Below are 22,747 nucleotides of genomic sequence, written 5' to 3' on the forward strand. Positions count from 1 at the left end.
AGTTGTGTTTTCTGCTTCCCAAAGTCACAGCTGACAATGGAAAATGAAAGCACAACACTGACCATTTTTCCTGCCAAGCTTTTAAACTTTTTTAAGCTGTCCATGAATGATTAATCTACTTAGTAGAATCATCTTAAAGATTAAGGTAGAGATTCTGCTAAATTCATGTATCATGTTGGAACTGTGATTTTTAAATCAGTTGTTTGATAAACACACAGGAAGTGTTTCTGTCTGTGCGATCATGAAATATTCATCAAATATCCTGTAACTTCAAGCTGGCGTTAGTGTTGTTTCCACAATACAGGAATTCAAATATATCAGTTCTTAAAATAGTTGCTAGGGACTGAAACTCAAGTCTCTGAATGTACAGATTGATTACCATCGGTTATTACAAGGTAGTAATGAAAAAGGGAGAGCACTACACTGAAAACATGATTACAGATTTTTGCAAGATTAAAAACAAACCAAGGAGAAACCATTTCTGTACTGCCCACCCTGAAATTATAAAGCTTGCTCTAATCCTGTAGCTTGAGAATACTACTGGCTTCAAAGGGAAAGATTGCAAGATGTACTGTGGTTTCTGTAATGGGAAAAATGCATTCCACTGAAGAGAATCAGTCAAAAATATTCCTTTTAGTAAAAAACCAAAGTATAATATTTGAGAAGGGAGTCTGATAGATAGACAGATTAGGGACATGGGGAAATCTAGTACAGTACTGTGCAGAGTGACTGTAGTGAGAAAATACCAATGGTGCAGTGTTTAGATAGTAGAAGGGGAATGTAGATCTCACAGGACTGTAAGACGTCACTGTACAATACACTGGCTTATATTATAGCTATTATAGACCAACAGCATAGTTCAAATAAACACCTGAAAGAAGGAGAGTATCACATCAGCAGTAAATGTTAATTGTTGGGAACTTTGTCTTCTGTGTACATCTGTAGGTAAGGCATCAGAAGCCTGTCTTGTGACTAGGTGCTCAGAGCCACTTGCATGCATACATCCTTCCTCTGGCAAGGTTAAAAGCTGGTGGAAACGACCCTCATGCTGCTCCAGTGTGGGAGTAGGTCCCATGGGTGATGGTTATGGCAAAAATTACAGTGCTGTGGACCCACCCTCATGTATGGAAAGATGGATGAGATCTGATGGTGCATGGAGCAATGGCATGGCTTAAATTAGGCTTAAACTGAGATTCTGGATTATTTTTCTTGTTTCTGAGCAGAACACAGGCACTCAATGCTGAGGCCTTATCCCAGGAGCTGGATAAAGAGATACCCATTGGATTTAACCTCACTGTAAATATTAGTAACTCTGTGACTATTGTGAGGCAGGCAGTGAAGGCACCGGTCATCAGTGGTTGGGAAGCTGGATAACAGTAAATAAGTGTCTACTCACAGGCAATTTTAGGGTTAAAAGAGGAAAAGGAAATTTGATGCAGCTAACACATGTTTTACACTGGTGATCCATGTAGCAATGAGGAAATGCATGGAAAAGCAAGATTCCAGACAACTGAGTTGATTATATGATTCATACACTGACTTTTTAACTCAGCACTTGTCCCAGTTATAATGAGAATCATCTGAGGGAAGTAAAATAACAACAGTTTGAAGCTTGTAGGAGGGCAGTAGCTTGTAGTCATGTTAGATGTGGAGAACCATTTGTTCTGTAGCATGTTGGAGAGCTGGAGGTTGTGCCATGTAACAAGATGGAGTTTTTTCTTTGGCTTGTTTTTCATGTTTGTAATTTTTGGAGGTGTCCACTGTAACCATTGCCTTTTGTTCTAAATTGGTCCTATAGAGCTGCATGTATACACTTGCATGGACGTAACATATGCATGCAAATAATCTGTGCTTGCATGAAAAATTGATATTTGCATGTACACATGGCCAGCTTGGCAGCAGTGCATGAAAGGAATTTGCTAAATTTATAAAAACTGGCTCTGAACGTAGAAGGGAAATAGCGTCAAGAGAGCTGAGGCACACCCTCAGTATGGAGTTAGCACGTATTCTCACAACTGTTCTTGGTTAAAGATGGCTCTTCCTCAAACAGCATCAGAAACCCAACCTCAAATTGTCTCATTCTGTGTGATAGGATAATGAGGTAAAAACTTATGTGCATTTAATCTTAGTCTGAAGTTCCATTTCAAGTTCATGCCAGATGAACCTCCACCCCAAAGAGAGTTTTCTAATGATCAGTATGGATTTGTTGGACCAACGGGATGCTCTTGGGTTCAAACGCAAATGATTTTTTACGCACAGAAAATGCACGTGTCCCTAGCATTTCAGTGAAAATCACAGAATTATAGAATGGTTTGGGTTGGATTACCAATCACAGAAAAGACTTCAGAGCATTCAGTACAATGTCAGAAGGTGGCTGACCTTGGGACCCAGCCACTCTTCCCCCAGCCTGTAGTGCTGTGTGCAGTTTTCCTCATCTTGTTCCTCCCCTATCCTCCTGACTCCTCTCTGTCTGCACCTTTGGTCCTTCACCTAAACATCGTATAATGTTTTCTACCGCCCCATAATTTTCTTCCATCTGCATCCCCTAGGAAGTGCTGTACCCCTCACCTAGCATCCCTGTGAGAGTTTTTAATTTATTTCTCTTCGTGTGTTTCATGTTAGGGGCAAATATCCTTTTCTGATAGTCAGAGGACTAGTCAATGTAATGTTCTCCATTTTCACTGATCAGGTTATTAAGGTTCCTCTGTATGTTGCTGTTTCTTTGATCTTGGATGAGTCTTTGTGTTTTCTGTGGTTAGTTTTTAATCACACCACCTAGTGCACATTCACTACGTTAGTCATGGAGAAACACTCGGTTCCCCTTGATTTTGCTTGTACTCTGCATATCCTCCTTCTGGAATGTGTCCAATGCAGCTTTTGGGTCTATCCAGCAGTTCCATAGCCTAGAAACACCAGAGGAACATGGATTTTAGGTACCTTTGATTCAAGATAAACTGTCTGCATGGACTTCATCTTACCTTGCTTTAGCCATCTAAAACTTAGGCAGAGGTCTTTCGCTGAAGACCATGGTGGAGGAGAGAAGCTTTCCCAAATTGAGTCCATCTGTCTCAGGGCCTATCTTACTCTAGGCTGAAATGAATCACTCTCTAGAGGTACCTCTTTTTCTCTGTTAAGTAAGAGAAAGCCTAGATGACTAGCTTAGACTTTTAGACTAACTTTTAGACTGCCAAAATGATGGGAGTTGAATCCTACTTTCCACAATTTATCTTCAGTTCTAGAGGCTGTGTCTCTGGGAAACACATGTTGTACAGTTCAATGCACCGAACACTTCCTCTCAAGCTGTTACTCTCCTTATGTGTGAGACTCTTACAAAAATAAGCAACTACAGTCTGTAAACAGTGCAGGTCCTGAAGGAAAAATACTGTCAAGGATCAATATAAGTCAATATACAGAGCTGGAACTTGGGAAATTGTAGTCTGTGTTACTGATGTGTGTGGCATAAAGAAGATGGAGTGACTAGGATTTGATTTTCTGTGATCCCTCGTGTCCTCACTAAGGCTTCACCACCAGTGAAGCTCACACCAGTCAGCAGCCCTCGGTGTGCTCTGGAGTGCTGACCACTGGAGGAGTTGACACCTGCACTGCAAGTGGGGCGCTCTGCCTTGCATCCTGATGCTGCAGTTCAGCTGTAGTTCCTCCAGGAAGGAAACCTCTTTGATCCAAATGGGATGAGTCTGTGTGTATTTTACAAGAGTACTCGCAAGACAAATTTGCACTAAAAATATCCTGTCCTGCTAACTAATTCTCTAATGTACCTGAATGGTGTCTAGCTTTGGCACAGAATTGTGATTAATATTTCAGTCATTATTTCCTTTCTGTGTGCCTCAGTTTCTTTCAGAGATTAAGGTGGAGGTAATAGTAAATCCTCTTATCTAGAAGTACATTGAAATGTGAGGATGGAAAACAGTGTAAAACACCAAATTAGAAGGAATTCTTCACTTATACTTAGGAGTATGACTTCTTCCTTTTCTCTTTTTCTTTTTCCTAACAGCAGCTACTTACTGCTTACACTACTCCTTACCTGCCTAGTGCATGAATAGTAGATGGATGTGGCTTTGAGAGCATCAGGATTTTAAGACAAATGAAAAAGTTTAAAAAATGGTGTAGTTCACAGAGAACTTTTGATTCCTTAGCTGTGCTGGTCCTGGCAGAAGAATGTAAGGAAGGTCTACAGCACCATGAAGGAAGAGCTCAATGAAATGTACAATAATATAATCATGGTAGAGAAAAATAATTATTTCTATCCCCATATATTTAATTTTATTGGATATTATATGATTTAATTATCAAAGCACAGTAATTACGATCCATGGCAATACTAATGACTATTGGCAACAAAGCTCACGAGGACACACAATCTAATTAGCTTTAATGGGATGGATTTAATAATACATTGGATTAACATCTGTTAGAATGAAGTATCAAGATTTATTGTTCTCTGAATAAATATTGACCTCTTGCTCTCAGGTCAATAAATCTTAAGCTTGCCTCCACTTAAATGAGTATCCACATATTACATTAACACTCTTCTGTTTCCTATCACCAACTTCAATAGGAGGAGAGGGGAGCTGCACTTCCCTCCTGCTGCATCAAACACTTCTTTAAAGAAACTGAGGGTAAACATTGAATTTACAGACAGTTGAAGAAAAGGGTGGGGCCCTAAATTACCCTTCCTTGCTGTTGCTTTATAAAAAATTTCAGAGAAAATCAATTACTAGTAATGCCACAGAAAAAGTGTATAGCCTGCATCATCTGCTCAATTAAGCAGTCTTTATATTTGTGTGATGTTGTGAGTGGTGTCAAAAATATCTGTGGGAGGAAATCCAGCTCCTTCATGTGTAGTGAGATACAAAGTACTTTCTAAGACTTCACTTTCATTTTGTGCTTCAGCTATTTAGGCACAGATTCCTTTCTCACTGTAGGCATTTCAAGAGAAATGAGATGGAATATGTTTCTTTTTCATGCCTACAAGGGAAGGATTTCTTGTTGCTCTCCAAAGGGGTCAGTGTCGCCAGAAATATTTACATGTCTTACAAAATTTCTTATAGCAGAGAAGAACTCCTCTAAAAGCAGTAGAAAATCCTTGAGATTGATATCCATTCAGCAGGTATTTAGACTTTCCTTTCAAATTTAATAGAGTTATAAGAAAATATGGGTTAGTCTAACTCTACCACAGGTGAATTTAGTTATAAAACTCCCTGTACTTCTGGATGTGAATGTTGATTAATGTAGAGAATTTTTTCCAGACACAGTGTCCAATCAGAGAGTTTATGAATTTTTGTAGGAAGATTATTTGTATTTATTGAGTTCTGCAAAATTTTTTTTTAATAACGGAAGTGAAATCTAGAAGACTTTAATGGATGAGTTTTATATAGCAGATCATAATTGCTTTCAAAGATCTAAAAATTGTTCTTGTTCTTTCTCTTTCTTTCATAAGAGTATCTATGTTGATGCAGAAGCCTGACAAAAATGTGCCGGTATTTCACCCTGCTTTTATTTTCTTTCTAATTGTGTGTTATTTATAGGTACATGTGGCACTAAGGGAAATTGTGGCATTTGCTGTGGTCCAGAGTGAATATCTGGTCAGACTGGTGAAAGAATAAGGTTCTCAAAGCAATTTGGTGCACAGGATTAGAGGATTTCATCTGTGCCTCTGAATATTGAGCTATGTCTGTAGCGGTGTAGGGTAGGCCTGAGGTTAGCAAATTTTTTATTCCATATATTCCTTTGAGGCTACAAAGTCTTGCAAAATGGATTCTAAATTTTGTGCCCAGTCTGTTGTTCCCCTTTTGACTGAACTTAAATTATCTAGGAATTGACTGCAGTCTAATTCTGTTTACCTAAGACTGTTATTAGTCATAATTACCTATATTTTCTGTCTGTAGTTTGCAAATACTTGTAGGTGCAAATCATTATTTTCCTTTCATTTTTAACCCTTTCAGACTGCAATGAAATTTGCATATTTTGAAACCCTAGAGATCCTGCTTTGTTCTTTCAGTTTCCTGGTTGTCCATGCATTTACATATTTTGTTAATGGTTTGTAACATTTTTGGATTTAAGTTGGAGATAAAAAAAAAGGAAAACTCACTGGGAATGAGGAGAGGAGCAAGGCTGAGCTGGAGTGAACATTGTCTTGGGGCAAGATGTACATAAGAAAAGTATTGTGTTGACTTTGATAGGGCTTTGTTGACTTTGTAGGGTTTGTAGTCTTTATTTCATAGCCATATTGGGCATTACATAAATGAGTCTCAGGTAAGAAAACAATTTTAATAACTGACAGTTACTGGTCTTGTATTTCACTGTATGGAGGGGCAAATGGGATAATTTTCTTTGTTAAATTGGGTGAACAGGTTAGACAACTGCCTTCCTTTTGTGTTAGCAGTCTCGGTCATGGTAGACACTATCCCTTCATGCTCCCCAAGACATTGTAAGAAGCCTCTGAGAAAGTCAATAGGATGTTTTTAAGGAGAAAAAAAAACAAGACAAAGGTATCTAGTTTTGTTGAATTACTAATTTTTCTTTAGTTCTGGTTAAAGTATATAAAGAAATATGCATTACTGTTCTTTAATTCTTACTGTAATGCAAATACAGAAGGTGCTACTACCCTATGCCAGAAGCTGACTTGTGCAAGTAGTAAATAAGATCTTAACAGCTGGGAATCATTCCCACTTTCTGAAGTGACATTCCTTTTTCTACACTAGAAGCATATTGAGTTTTTGAACTCGTGTCACCACATAATGCAGTCGTTTCCTATAGAAAATTACTCCTCTCAGCCCCAGACATTCTCATTACACTGTAATTTCTTTGTTCCCTCAATGAAGTAGAACTGAAGCTCATTCCTGTGCATACGAACCAAAAAGGGTAAGGTTTTTTGTTGGTTACTCTGGCTTTCAAGGTGGCAAGCTACCCTTTCATCCTGGATGGAAAAGGGGAGCTTTGGCAGGGTTGAAAGACCAGAAAACCTAGTCACTAAAATGGGAACTTAAAAAAAATGATGCACAAAAGAGCCTTGTGTATGTTATGAAAGCTTTTAAGGTAATTATTTTTATAAAACTAGTAGCACTCAACTATCTTTTAAACACATCAGAACCCTGGATTCATATTGTGTGCTAGCTTCTGGTGTTTTCTTAATGCCTACACTTTCCACATGGCTTGTTAATAAGACCTTGGTAAAGTAACACAGAAATGACAGAAAAATAATAGGAATTCCATGTGAATTGTCTTGAAAAGCCACATGTGCTCAGACAGAAAAAGCCATGGGACTGTGCACTTGGAAAATTGTGTTGTTCACCAATGTACTTTTTAACTGTAAATAAAAATACATGCAAACTTGTTTAAGTGCTGATTCTGTTCTGGGGGCTATTCTGTCCTGGCTCTTCCTTTTCAGAGACCAATAACATTAGTGTAAAAGCCTTTGTCTGAAGGCTATTTTTTCTTGCATAAATGATCAACTAAAGAAGTCACTTAAGACAATCAAAATCCAAAGCCAATCCACCAGCTTCTATTATTCAGGTCATTTTCAGTGCTTTATGAGGTTCATTAACATGTCTTCTGGCAAAAAGCAATGGATGGGAAGATGATTTGCAATATATTGCAGTGCAGACATACTGTGCAGCCCTGAGTGTGAGTTGAAGGTGCACAGAGAATGTCAGTATTGGGACAAAAATACCAGAGCATCTGTTCTCCTTTGATATGTTAGTTGCTCTGAAGAATGTGGAAGTGGTTACTGCTATTTTGACAAATGCACTTATTTCTACTTTTGTTGCCTGGTGTGGCACAAAGGGAACATTGGCGCAATAGTGCACAGCAATAATTTATTAGTGGTTTAGGGATGTGGGCCCAGAACAAATTCTAGACAAAAGAAAAACATGTTTGGGTTTTACCGAGCGCCTTGGCTACAGCAATGAAGCTGTGATTGGATGTGCAAATATTTGGTATTTCGATTGTCCCAGTTGCTGTGACAGCTGACAAATGGTCTGAGTTTCTTTTTAATTATCACCAAAAGGGAAAAAGCCTGTTGTTTTAAAGCCAGCAACTGATGTTGCAGCAAAAAGCAAGAAAAGATATTTAACAGTGGGGAATATAATTTCTCGGTGTTGAAAGCACTATTACTTCCAAATATTTATAGTATTTAGCTAGTATTTGTAATTACAGCCAAACAAAAGTGTTTTGTTAATTTGTATTGCATCCAATGATCAATATTAAGATGCCAGCTACTGTTTTTACTTCATAATTACCGGAATCATTGATGTCAAACTTATCTTTTCTAACCATTCTGGGAAATGCAGCAGATGTTGTGACATATATTGTGGTATGCCTGTGAGACCTTTTTGACACAGGAATTTTTTAATACATGTATCATACCTTGTGGATGCTCTGTACCATTGTATCAGGGCCAATTACAGTAGATAGAATCATGGAATCATTTAGGTTGGAAAAGACTGCTTAAGTCATTGAGTCCAACTGTTAACCCAGCGCTGTCAAGTCCACCACTAAACCCTGTCCCTAAGTGCATAGTGATTCAACCACTTCCCTGGGTAGCCTCTTCCTATGCTTGACCACCCTTTCAGTAATGAAGTTTTCCCTAATGTCCTGTCTAAGCCTCCTCTGGTGCAACTTGAGATCATTTCCTCTTGTCCTATTGCTTGTTACTTGGGAGAAGAGACCAACCCCCACCAAATATATGATGTAGGAACACATAAGACTTCACTGCCCTGAAGGAAAAAAGAAACATATTACCCAAAAGAGGTGTAGTTATTTGTCCAAACAACCTCTGGGAGAGTTTGGGACCGGTCTTATTTGTTGAGTCTGTGTCCAGTACTTCAAACCATCATTCTATCATTTAAGCAAGATAAGAAACAATACTGTGAAGACCCACTGTATTTAATAGCCCAAATGTTAAAGTTTAAAATTGTGTCTGAATACTTCATGAACTAGAGTTTTATTTACTTTTTGTTTTGGTGGCAATTGTTGTACAATAGTTGTTTTCCTAGGAATATGCATGGATCCCAATTGCTCATTTCTATCAGGAAGCATAACTTGTCAGACTTTGAACAACCAGTAGGTTGCCTTTTAAGTAACAATCATGAACTTCCAAATGAAAGTGTTTGCCCCTTCTGGAGGAGCCAAAATAGATTTTTTTTATCAGATGAGAGGGACTGTTCTGTATAAATTTGTCTTCCATTGCAAGGAGTAATTGAGACAAGAACACAAAATGTGTTTTCCATATCTGTGAAATCGTGAGAATATGATCTTTCCATTTTGTCAAAAGGGCAGATTTTTTGTCTTCTAGCTACAGTTCTTCAGCCAGTTTCTAGTGCAGTATTCTGTAGCTTGGAAAATTTAATCAAGGCTGTATTTGAGGAAGAGAAATAGTTTGAGCTGGTAATATGCTCCTGTCCTTCCAACTCTGTCAGCCTGCTTTTATTGATTCCTAGAAAGGTTACTGATTTGCTGCGAGTGTGGCTTTCTGTAGTAAAAGCTGAAGGCTGTTTGCAAACTGCCACCTGAAGCAGACGCATAAGAAGGAAATTTAGATAATTGCATTCTGCTTCTGTTGAAGACCATGGCAATTTAGAAATTAATATCAGAAGCAGAATGGGGTCTGGTGACTGGGAGTTGCTGCTCCAGCAGCTGGAATAGCTCTTTAGCTTTATGTTGCATAGATGCTCAGTGACCTGGGAATTGTTCAAAAGATTTGGAAAAATGTTTCTGAATAGCAGTTGCCAGTATTGACACTAGTTTTTGTAAGCATTCTGTCTTTGTAGTACTTGCTGGGCTAGCACATTTAGTCATCCACACTACTCAAAGCTGTTCATGTGGGATGTCCAGACGGGTTTTGCCAACAGAACAGACAGTCCTATGAGTTTTCTCATACTTTCTGTCTTTTCTGAGGTAAAAAATTCTACAGCTGTTTCAGTTAAGCAGTGTCAGCACTTTTGATCCCACATATTTATGGTTGTACAGAAAATAGATTTTTTGGTTTGGCCATTGAATTGAGAAACTGGAAGCAATTCTTGGTTTTAGTTGATCAGAAAGAATTTTTGTTTTCAGGCAAGATAAAATGAAGCAATTTGCTTAGTTTCAATTTCCTCAGTTCTTTTCTACTGACTGCAATAAAAATGGTTCAATTTCCCATTGAATTTGAGTTTTAATTGAAAACAGTGTTTTGAAACAAATACTGAAAATATTTTTGTTTTCAAAGTTTAGAAAAACTTTAGGCTTTTCTGGTTTCTTTATTTTTTTTTTTTTTTCTAGCTAATGCTGTTTTAGGATATTTGTCAAATTCATGACTTTTTTTTTTCCCCCTGAAGGAATGTATTCTCAAATTTATTCTTAGCAGAATATAGTTACCCAGCATTTTTAGCTAGTTTGCAACTCCTTTTGCCTTAGTGTTTTGCAACATTCCTTTTGCCTTAGTGTTTAAATAAAAAAATTATGGAATGTTGCTTTTAAAGCTTATAGCCTCTAGCCTACAGTTTGGAAATACTGTTGTGGTGTGTAACATCAGGTATGACTAGACTATCCAACTGTGAGAGCGATGTGAGAATGATGGCAGTACAGGGAGCACTCAGGTAGCAGAGATGCGGTGTCAGGGGCATAGAATATAATTTTTGATGATATTAGTTGGACTCGGTTTGAAAATACTGAATTAAGTCTAAAATGAGATCACTTATAGATTAAAGGAGGGCATCAAGAAAGAAATCTATAGTCAAGGTTGACATGGTCTTCCACTATCAGCGAGCTATTTTGCAGTTATCCAACCTGAGCTTTCTTGCATTTTCAGCATATCTGTTAATTGCGATTGTCAGAGACAACATTAGTGAAGAAAAGTAAGAGGCTAATTAGAACCAGTAGGTGCTGATTTCTTTATTTCAGCAAAATGAACAAAGTAGCATATTTGTTGGAAAATTCTCCTTCTCTTGAGGACAACTTATTTGGCTATCCATACCCAGCAGCAGTAGTGCAGGTGGGGTGTGTATTTTAGAAGTTAATGGGATTATGTGATTTGAAAAGTTAGGCACCTGATTACCTTATGATTTTTTTGGTTTGTTTTTGTTATTAGAATAAAATTTACAAACCAGTTCTTCTTACAAGTGTCCATACTGTTCAACAGGAGGCAGATAATAGTAATGAATACCAAACCATAATACTGTGCAGTGACTAATGGAGTAAGAACACCACCTATTTAATGGAGCTGCTCTGTAGATTTCACTTTACGCAAGAAACCCATGCGCTAGGAGGTTGTTTTTAGTTTAAGAACCAGACTTACAGAGTTTGACCACTTTGAGAATTGTTTTGGAGGTCTTGCTATCTGGAAGAAGAAGAAGAAATTATCTCAGGTAGGTGTTTCATCAAGTGCTCTGAAAAGATTTTTATTGTCCAGACTTAGGAACTAGCTCTCCGAGACACTAAGTATGTGATTCCCCTGCTGAGAATGTGCTAAGCTCTTTTTTTGAGTCAGTTTTTAAGGGTGGTTGCCACCTGAGCCTGATGGAAATTCTTAAAGTGTTGGAGAAACTTGGATTAAATGTCACTGATGAGCCAATCAGTGGGACCTAGTGATTTTAAGATGTTGCCCTATGGTATGATTGTGCAGAATCAGTTTTCTCAAGGATACTTGAGATATGGAGAGGGAGATATGTTGCTCTCCTGATCCTCTGGTTACTATGATTTCAGCTGTAGTGTCCAAGCTGGTCCTGGCTACTTATTGCACTGCTCTGTGTGTGTATATGTGCTGGGAAGGAACATTGGTATCCTTGTTGTAAATACATAGAAGGATCAGCTGTAATATGGACTCATGATAGAAACAGCTTAAACTTTAGGGCTTAAACTTTTTGTTGCTTGTAGTATAGCTAAGTGCTGGCTGAGAGTGAGAGAACAGATTATCCTGTCACTCTGGTAGGTAGAGAAGGAGCTAAACTACTCTGTAATTTTTGGTCTATTTAAAAAAACCCCTCTGCTATTAATAGTAAGGGAAGTAGAACTGTTACAGCCTCTATGTAGGTGTCCATAGGGAGAGTGTGGTGCACCCATCAGTCCTCAGGCTAAGCAAGTCCACGGGCCTTTGGCTGCACAGAGCAGTGTGAGCAGCCCTGCTGCAGGATGACCTCCCACACATGGCACCTTCTCCTCACCTTCCTAAGTGGAAGAAGGACCTGCCTGATAGGTGTTATGCTGCTGTAGTGAGCATTTGAAATGATAATCTCCAGGATGGATTGGCAGGGAAGGCTAGCAGTGGGAAGGAAAAGATGAAGGGAGCAAAGGAGAGAACTTTGGGTTTAGGATATATTACACTTAAAATTCTGAGACTGCTCCACTGGCAGGCCACAAAAAGAATTAGATTAACAATTTGAAGTAAGTTCCGTAGTAAAATAATTGGACGGGTGAAGCAATCTCACTCTCACTAAATTGCTTTCCGAGAAGCCTATCCTGAATGGACCTGTGCAGCTCTTTCTGATATCTGAGCATCCTCAGGTCTCATTGACTTTGGTTGGAATTAAACTCATTGAACTCCTCACTAGGCAATTAGTTTCTTTTAGGTCTAATTTTTCTGCTGCAAAGTGGTAGTTGCCTCTCCCTTCTGTTAGCAGTCATACCCTGTGCTCCTGCCTTAGCATGCATGTATCATTTAATCGTTCTTTTGTGAGACATATACTTAAGCGTTTGGACACTGATTCTGTTCCTTACTGCTTTCTGTGGATAAGATCCCTGACAGTTTTCTTACACTGACTGCACAACTGTAGCAAATAGAACATGCAAAATACTTGATGGAAAATCTTTCCAAAAGTAATCCTGTCAAAAGCTTATAAGATTTTGTTTTGGTTTGGTTTATTTCTTTATGTAGGAAGTGTTTGTTTTGGCTTCAAAAAGGGATGGACAAACTTCAAATTAAGAGGACAGCTTCATTAGCATGAAGGTTGAATGAGATAGTTGATGAGATCATGAAAGTGAGGTTTCTCTACCTTTCCTTTTCATGAGAGAAGACCTATTGAAATGCAGTATATTTACAGTCCTCAGATTACTGAAACCATAAATGTTTTTGCTTTTATGGTCTCCATTTTTGCTACTGCACATTTTGGGATGATGGATTGTGGAGCGCCAGGTGTTGAGATGAAGAGAATCAATAGTGTGATACAAAAGATGAAATAACTCTGATGGAACATCAATAAAGGCTAAAAGTTGCCATAGGGATTTGAATCTTAAAGAAGAGCCTGAGAAAGTGTATTTAAGAAGAATTTGCTTCTCCCCTTGCACTTGTAGTGTCTTTATTCCTTGAGCAGAAGTCACTTGGGGGTTCTTGTCAAGTACAGAGGTGGAGGAATTTTTTCTTTTCTGTACGTATATGGTGTTCAGCACAGTGCCTCCTGGGCACAATGTCACAGTGTCATGGTTATTTCAGGCCGCAGCTGCTGTGGGTTACCCCTTGTGGTACCAAGGATATGACCTGCTCGTGGTGACCCTGAGGCAGAACAATTTATACTGATGTTTTGCACTGGACTTTAGTTAGAATTGTGACTACATCACTCTCATAGTTTAAAAAACAAATGCTAAATAAACAACCTAGTTTTATCACAAAGATAAAGCAAAATCAGAGAGACGAATCAAGTTGGAGCCATAAACACTCCTCCTCTGAATTTGATACGCATTTTGAAACAACTGTAGTTTAGACATGTACCACTAAAGAAATATGGGAAAGCTAGGCTGTTAGTGTTGAAAACCACACCTGTTTCTGTCTAAGGAAATTGTATGGGACTTGCCTACTAATATATGCCATAAAAATAAATCTATTAAGGTAAGGTTGGCATCATCATTTTCCTTTTGCAAATCAGGTGATAGTATCTGGCCCAAACTTTTAGGTCACATACCTATTTTCTTGGTTCAAAGTCAAACCATCACAGAAAGAAAAAAGGAATACACTGTTCTGAAATACCATGATGTTATTACTAATATATTAAATATACATAGAATATATTAAATATAGAATATATTAAATATTTTAATAATATATTAAAATGCCAGACCTTTTAAAAAGTACTACTTCTGTCAAATTACTTATTTGTTGAATTTTTTGAGTTATGTCTTCCAAGGAATAGAGTACTTAGTCCAGCAATTCATTTGAGCTTATGACCTATTTCAAGCATGACAACGCAGAACTACTCACACACCTAAAGTTAAGCACAAGATTAATTGGCCAAAGTTTACAGCCCTGCTGGGATAAGATCAAGTGCTCAGCTATAAGGACCTGATTCTGCCAATCTCATTCATGTTTTTATCTGCAGTAAGACACCTGTGAGATTTCATTCTGTGCAAGAGTGGTGTAGACAAATGCTACTTATGCCTAAATCTAAGAGATGAAATCTTAAGCTTCAGGATCAGGCCTTCTCCCTTAATAGACTTCTTTGACAGATTAAGTTTCACAAAGGTACAATTGAGAATGTTCTCTAGGGGCAACTGCTTTGCAGATGTGGTGGGAGAAGGGCCATCAAGGGAGAGAAGTCATTCTTAGCCTAATTAATACAAGGAGACAGATCCTGCCTTTAACTAGCTGTGACTGGGTTCAAACCTTTGATCTAAATGAGGAAGACTAGGGACCTTAACCCAGTCTTTCCCATGCCACAGATGTATGCCTCAAACAGCAGGCTTATGAGGGGTTTAGATCTTGCTCTGATTCTTTCAGGAGTCCCAGAAACTGAGGGTCTCAGTGCAGTCTACCTCTAAATCTGCAGGCCTGAGCTTTGCTGTTACTTGGAGCAGGCAGTGGGAAGACAGGCAAGAGGTGCAAAACTCAGACACTTCAAAAAAACTTTTTAGGTCACAAAATACAGTTCTTGCCCCAAAATGCTATATTTCTGAGAGTGACATCAACCTTTTTTTGTGTCTACTTTCAGGTTGCTCCTATAATTAAAGAGAGGATGATGAAGAAGGGCAGCATGATGCTTGGGTACCAGCCTCACCGGGGCAAAGTCAACTTCTTCCGTCAGGTGGTGATCAGCCCACAAGTTAGCCGAGAGGACATGGACTTCTTGCTGGATGAAATTGAACTTCTTGCTAAGGACTTGTAGCTGTAGATCGACAGCATCAGGTGCTGCTCACGTGTGGTATTTATGGAGAGAGAGTGGCAGCAGCATTCTGGTGTTATTCTGCGAAAGGTAGTAAAAAGCTTGACATATAGTTTGGAAACTGTTGTATAGATTGAAGTTGAGAACTTTGCAGGTAGAACACCCCTTCACTGGAAAGTATTTGCTGATGGGGGCTGGGACAGGCTGGTGCTTGCAGCACCATTGCTGCCATTCTAAGAAGTGTTTCCTCTGGCGCGCTTCTGCAAATGGTATCTATGTCCCAGGGAAGGCAGCTATTTTCTGGGTGCCTGTGCACAGTGTAGCTCAAACTGGTCACTTGTGTACGCGGGCAATATTCCTCTGAAGTTGCTGTGAGGAGTGGTTTAGCTCAGTGAGCCTTAAGATGCTAGTTAATTATCTACTCTGTCAATATTTTAGTTTGGTTGGTAATTAAACTGATAAGACTGGAAATTTTGAACTTATACGAAGAGTTCCTCAAGGGCCCTAGCTAAGTGGATTGCCCAGGTTTTTTGCTGTGAGCACAGGCAGACTGGAATGAGGCTCACTGCAGTCACCACACTGGGAGGTTTGCAGGAACCTCCTGCACAGAGTCCTGACTAACCAATATTGACCCTGCTTTGAGCAGGTTGAACCAGGTGACCTATTAAGGTCCATTCCAACCTACAGGATTTTGTGATTCTAGGAGACACAGTCATTGGGTCCAGTCAGTGTTTCCCAGTGTTGTGCACCCAAAATATCACCACCGCTTTAGCACAGCTGAGAATATTGGAATAACACTTAGAATTTCTTAACTCTTTGTTAACAAGAGTTACCTACCATTTCTGAACTACTGTTTACCTTCTTCTATTTTTAAAGTATAAAGATTTATTTAGAAGCTTTTAGATGCACTTTAAAATTATAACAGAGAAAAAAAATATATTTACCCAAAAGATGCATATTTTTGTGCATAGTGACTATATATTAATAATATAGCAAAATTACTTATTTGTCATTATTTGTTTTGTATTTTGCTACAGATTTGAGATGACTTGATCTTATGTTATCAGTGTATAATTTGTAATTTGACTCTGAAATTACAGTGGTAGTGATCAGAGAAGATCTTCCTGTGATTTTAGAATATGAACAGCTTGAACATTTTTGGTCAATCTTAGGTTAGAAAAATAAGTTCTGCACTTTGTGTTTGTGTTAAGAGTTAAAGTGTATCTTTCATCCGTTTTTATTCTATAAAAATGATCTGTTTTATAAAGATAGAAACTTATTTCTTGGGATGAAGTTCTTGCAGCAAACTAATGGAAATAGCCATGTCTTTCACCTTGTAACCAACATCTACTTAAGTCTAATGTTTTGATGTTTGTTCCTTATTCTGTATTTGAGGTAGCACTGACCAATATGAACCTTTCTGCTATAATGTTTTCTGTCCTGAAAGCTGTCTTTAAAAACAACACTTCCTCATTTTCATTTCCTACACTGTACTAGGATCCAACATTGCATGAAATTCCTACTTCCAATCTCCAAGAAGTTGGTGTGAAAAGTTTAGCAAGGTCTTGATAACCAAGGAGGTCACCCTATCAGAGCAGTAGTTAGGAGCAAGAGTCATCCTGCAGCCCCTGACAGATACCTTTAACAGTGTCCTGGAGGTGAATACACTTGTGCTATCATAGTGATCTAATGAGCTTTAAACCAAACCCATGTTGATAGTAATATAAAAACGAGTATCATAATGTGGCCCCTGGATTTTGCCTTTTAATACTCACAAATCACTCAATCATTAATTGACTTTTCTTCTGCCTGTACCAGCTACCAGGATCTTGGAAAGCCCATACCTAAATTCAGGGCCTGTGAGGCTTATTTTGTCTCCCGGTCACTCTGGGTGCAGTGCAAAGTACACAAGGAGTGCTGGGTGGATGGGATGACTTTGCTCTTGCTTCCTGAGTTAGACAAGATTGTTATCCTTTCTCCTTTTTTTTTTTTTGACCTTGAAGGAAAAGACAATACAGTGTCAGGATGTTTTGTTTATGGTGAGTACTTGATTTTTGATTCATGAAGAAGTTATGACACCTTTCATCAGCACCAACACAAAGAAGTGTTACTGTCTTGTTTCTCTTCATGTTTTTAGTGCATTTCTCTGTTTCCAGATGCTGTAACACTTATGGCACATGTAAGACTGAAGTAACAGTTTGTTTCTGTAATAGTAGTGGCTATAGTATTTTTAAATGAGAGCAAGCTGGAACTTCTTTTGTGTTTGCAGAAAATAGGTCTCTGATCAACATCTGCACTGATTTCTTCAAAGCTATAGGTTAACCTTCCAGTGTGATGTGAGTACCTTATCTAATCTCCATATAATTTGTATTATTTCTGACCCTTTATCATGTCCCAGGTGCACAATATTTCAGGACTAATGTAATTTTCTTATCGTTGCTTATTTAAGACTAGTATGTACAAAACATCTATTTTGTAGCTGGTGATTTTAATAAAAAGTGAAGTAAATGACAGTCTTATAAATATAGTCTGCATTTGTCATTTGTCAGTCTGGAACTGCAGAGGTATATATATAAAGAAGGTACCTATGAGCACTCCAGATAGATAGCACTTCAGCTTTAAAATGTGAAACCTGGTTTGACCCTGCTTCAGGATGTGGTTTATCTGTGTGCTGTGCCCATATCATCTTTAATAAATGCTGTGGATGAAAACATGTCACAATTTATCTAACTCTTGCTTTCACAAGGAGAAGATAAGTTGTCTGTGCAGAAATGCATTTAATTTTTTTCTGTCTATTCTAGCTAGTTGAGATTGGCTCATGAACTCCCGCTCCTAATTACTGAGAAGCACCAAATTCTGGAATTAGTGAGGTACATGCATAAATCAGTGTAGAACCCAATCCATTGGTTGACAGCAATTTCTTGTCTGCCCCTAATAATTTTTTCAATAGAAAAGGAAAGAAATATTTAGATAGAAGGGATGCTGAGGCAATTTTTGCTGTTGGTTGTGTGGCTGCGTCTTGGGAGACCTTTGGGCATTTTGTGATGGGTCCATGTGCAAAAAATCACTCACATAAATCAGTATGCCTAGAGCCAGTAGACCCCTTCTTAGGACTTCTATAATGAGTTTCTGTGATTGATTAATACTAATCATTAGAGTGTGGTTATGTGTGATTTTAGTGCTTCTAACTCCCACTGGTGTAACTGGAAACCCTTCCTGGATTGGGCCCTGAGTTTCATGACTGGGATCTTCCATTTTAATACCAGCAGTTTTGCACTCTGAACATCTCAGTTTATCTAGTTGAGGTTTGTGCCTACAGGTTTAGATACATCTTTATTTCTGTGAGACTGAATTGAAATGTATTTTCATTTGTATCCTTCAATGGTTCATTAAGATGCTTTTCAAATAGCATTTGACCTTGTCCCTAAAGGACAAGAAATGTCCTTTGAGAAAGGCGTGGTAGAACTGGTAGAGTTGCATTTCCAGAATGGTAGGAGTATGTAAAAGCCTGTTATGTTGCCTGAGGCTTCCTCATATACACAGATCACAGCATTAATTCACGCTCAAGTAATTTTTACTTTTAAATCTTTGTACCTTTATAGGACTTACAAAACTGATATGAAATGTTGAAGGCAGAGGAGAATAATTCAGAAATACTAAATGTTAAGTTTGCTCTCTCTGTTATGTCACATGTGAACTCTGTGACAAGCCAAAAGTAAGTCAAAAGTGGCATTTGGATCCCACTCTTTCAACAGTGCCAAAACTGCCCAGCCTCTTTTCCCCATTGGCTGCTTCCATGGGCTTTCAGCAGGTGAATAAAGCTTGTTCATCCTGGAAATCAGTTGCTGTAGGTAGGGCCGACTCACACCTGTCCTCCTTTCTGTGGTGTAACTGGTAAATGCTGATAGTTATTTGAGCTTATAAGCACTGTGTCTAGTTCAGTAACTGCTAAATATTACTACTGTTACATCCTGAAATAATGCAATTGTGCACGTTAATTTTGTCTTAATTGCTCATGCTAATTGCAGGTTAGATGCAATCAAAGCAGCACTGCCTGGCAAAAGCACTGTGAACACAAGAAACCCTGGTGGAGGGGTGTTCTTTCTTTAAATTGAATCTAGTCTCCCACAATTACATGGTTTTGCTTCAGATGTACAATTAGATGTTATTACTCTAATTCTGTAACTACACAATAATCAGCCAAAAATTACTTTGAGAAACAAAACAAAACGAGGAAATTTGCACTGTGAGAGGTACAATAAGGGGAGTGTCAAAGGTTTCAAGGCAAACCGGCTTTGTACATGCTTACACATTAGTGATTTTTGTATATATCAGGGTAAAGTTTGTTTTAAAGCAGTCTCAATAATAAAAGTGACACTGAAGGGGTAATCTTTAAAAGGTCCAACAAAGATGACCACTTTCAGCCTTGGTAGCTCATGTGCAACTAAAGAACAATTGATCACATTTTTAAAATCTTTTAAAGAAAACCAGTAAAATTTTTATTTTATCAAGGATGAAGGCAAATAATAGAAAGTGAAGGATGGAGACTCTTATTAATTCTATCAAACGCAGATGTTCTGTTTTGATGGAGTGGTTTCTTTCATGTAAGTAACTTGTGCAAAACTGTTTAAAAATAGAAAGTATGATGAAAGCACTTGCCATGAAATAGCACAGGGCCATGGAACGTAACATCTGCCCTTGGGACTGTGTAGTCTGCCCTCTGCCCAACACTGTTCTTCCAAGAGAGTTTTACCCAGCTTGTCATTCTGGGAAGTGACTCCTTAAATCTGGCATGCACTGACACTGGCAGCTTTATTCATACTCCCTTTTCATGCCAGGTGATACGGATTTTATTCTTCCTCTGTTTCTGTGCCCTCTCTCATCCCTGTACATTTTTTCATAGGGATATTTTCATTATTTGGAGCTACAGGGAAAGTGTAGCAAGAGGGGTAAGATTGAAAGCTGAAGCAAAAGCAGTGCCAGGTTGGTATATTGATGTGATGTTTTGCCCTCCTTTTCTCAGCAATGGATTTATCTAGATGCTTGGATGACGCTCACTCACTTCTGTTGGAACTATGGTAACACTAAAATCGCGACTTCACGTGGGTTTAGCCTTGTGAAACTGAATAAGACAAAGAGTGGGAGAAAGAAATGTTAGTTGTTCTGTTTTACAGATGAATGATACACAAGGAACTTAAAACTTCTATTTTGTGAAAACTTGCACCATGGCTTTAGAAAAATTGTTGAAGGAGTCACAACCAGGAGACAGTAGTGAGTGAAAAATGGGACATACTGTGATACAGGCTTAGCAGAGGGAAATGCTACTAGACTAGCCAGAGAGATTTCTGGGAATAGAAAAATTGATTTTCTAGACTGGACTCTTAAAGTATTTGCTGTTGTATCATTTGGGAAAACCTACATAAGATGGGAAGCAGGACTGAAAATGTAAGGTGGGTAGGATTATCTAGTGAAAGATGAAAACAAATAATGGAGAAAGTTATACCTTGGTATTGATCCTGAGCTAATCTAACTTCATACTTTCATCGCTAACCCTTCCAGAAAGATCAGACATATGTTCATGAAGTTTGCTGATGAAGCTATGCTGGAAATTTTAGGGTTTGACATGCATGAAAAACTAGGTGATTTTTAAGAACATGTGGCAGGAGAGACTAAGTCAAACAAAGTGCAAAATCTTTGAGGACTTGCAAAAAGCTGCAAGAACCTCTTGGTCAGAGGTAGATCATGTTAAACACTTGCAAAACAGAAAATTGTGGAGATAAGTATAATGATAGCATAAATGGCAGTGTATGAGCTAAGCCTAAATGACGTGTAAATAAAGTCAACCATCCAAGAAATTCAGTGGTAAACATCAAAGCAGATCTAGCCTCTCATCTGGAGTATAGCAGGAAGGAAACGCTATCTGGGCAGCAGGCTCAGTGGCTGGTCCAGCTCTGTTATCTCAAGCTGTGAGCAGTGAACAGTGAGAATATTAATTGGTACTACAGAGCCAAAGCACAGCACTGCAGAGTCATGTGCTCCATCTACTGGTGTGTCCTCTGGTAACCAACTTGTTCCATACTCAAGATGTCTCTTCCAAAGAGCACTCCTGGGTGTCTCACATGTGGCAGAGGAGGGAATTGGAAGTAAAATTTCTTGAGATTTTTCAGGCAGAAATGACCAGAATGTCAGAAAATATTGCTTTGATTTAGGCAGTCTCCTGTGAAAACATTGAATTTTAATAGATTTTAGGGAAATATATGCAGACCTGTGATTATTTCTTGTCATCCTGCCTAAATAGTGACCAGAATGTATTTCCATGCTATGTAACTCTTGATGACACTGGTGTGTGTGTGGCATCCAAGCTGAGCAATGAAGAACTCAGGGCAACATAAAAAATTCACTTTCCCTATTTTGAGCCTCTCAGTTGAGCAGTAATTCCTTACCCTTTCTTTTTACCAAGGCTAGAAATGGAGTCAGGATCATACAAGCCTCTTGTAAGTTGTATGGCCTCTGAGTGCTCAGTTTCCAGGCTTGATTTTTTCGTAGAATCAATATACTGAGTTGGAAGGGATCCATCAGGATCACCAAGTCCAACTCCTGGCCCCACACAGGACACCCCAAGAATCACACCATGTGTCTGAGAGCATTGTCCAAATACTTCCTGAACTCAGGCAGGCTTGCTGCTGTGATAACTTCCCTGGGGAGCCTTTTCCAGTGCCCAATCACCCTCTGGGTGAAAAAACTTGTCCTGATATCCAACCTAAACCTCCCCTAACTCAGCTTCATGCTGTTTCCTTGAGTCCTGTCATTGATCATGAGAGTGAAGAGATTGGTACCTGCCTTCCTCTTCCCCTGTACTCTGCAATGAGGTCTCCTCTCAGGCTGAAGAGACCAAGTACCCTCAGCCACTCCTCATATGGCTTCCCCTCAAGGCCCTTTACCATCTTCATTGCCATGCTTTGGGTGCTTTCTAATAGCTTAATGTCTTTTTTATATTGTGGTGCCTAAAATTGCACACAGGACTCAAGGCGAGTCTGCACCAGTGCAGAGTAGAGTGGGACCTTTATTCTGAAGCAATCCAACTGTTGGGGTTTTTTGTTATATTTTCCTTTCCATGAGAGGTATCAGTGTTATACAGAGAGTTGCAAAAGAAGATATCCTGCCTTCGTGCTCCAGCATATTTTGGAATTTCTCATAGAATAAAATTTCCAGCTTCTTGACCACTCTGAACTCAGACCTTTGGAGGCACAGACTGAATAGAGACCTGCAACTCCTGCAGCAGGAAAAGATCTCAAGATGTCATTGAGAAGATATGACCTCCATCCTGAGATAGGATCAGTGATGCACTAGAGAACTAGTGTCTAACCTTTGCCTAGTCTATAATTCATGACCAAAAATGCTGGACAACCTGCAGCCTTCCTATTATTTCATAATGGATAATCTAGATTTTCCCTTCTGTGCTTAATCCCCACCATGATTAGGGCCAACATGTATTTTTCTTCTTTGTGACTTCTACATGTTCAAAGATTAAAATCTTATTACCCTTTGTCTTCTTTTCTAGTCCTGCATTACAGTCATTCCTCCCATTTTACCTCGGAGGCCATATTTGAAAGTCTGCTGATTATTCTGCTGCCCAAAACAAGACAGAACAGTCCTCTGTAATC

General features: G+C 38.7%; 1 protein-coding gene across 1 annotated transcript in view; it reads left to right on the forward strand.

The window, feature by feature from the left end:
• GADL1 (glutamate decarboxylase like 1) overlaps positions 1–17,610 on the forward strand; it is an 81,834-nt gene extending 64,224 nt beyond the window's left edge. Inside the window, exon 15 of the mRNA XM_032703639.1 lies at positions 14,913–17,610. Coding sequence (XP_032559530.1) covers positions 14,913–15,086 — 174 coding nt within the window. The 3' untranslated portion in view covers positions 15,087–17,610. The remainder of the gene's footprint in view (positions 1–14,912) is intronic.
• Positions 17,611–22,747: the final 5,137 nt, after the last annotated feature.

This window comes from Chiroxiphia lanceolata, chromosome 1 (assembly GCF_009829145.1).
Source record: "Chiroxiphia lanceolata isolate bChiLan1 chromosome 1, bChiLan1.pri, whole genome shotgun sequence".
Taxonomy (NCBI): domain Eukaryota; kingdom Metazoa; phylum Chordata; class Aves; order Passeriformes; family Pipridae; genus Chiroxiphia; species Chiroxiphia lanceolata.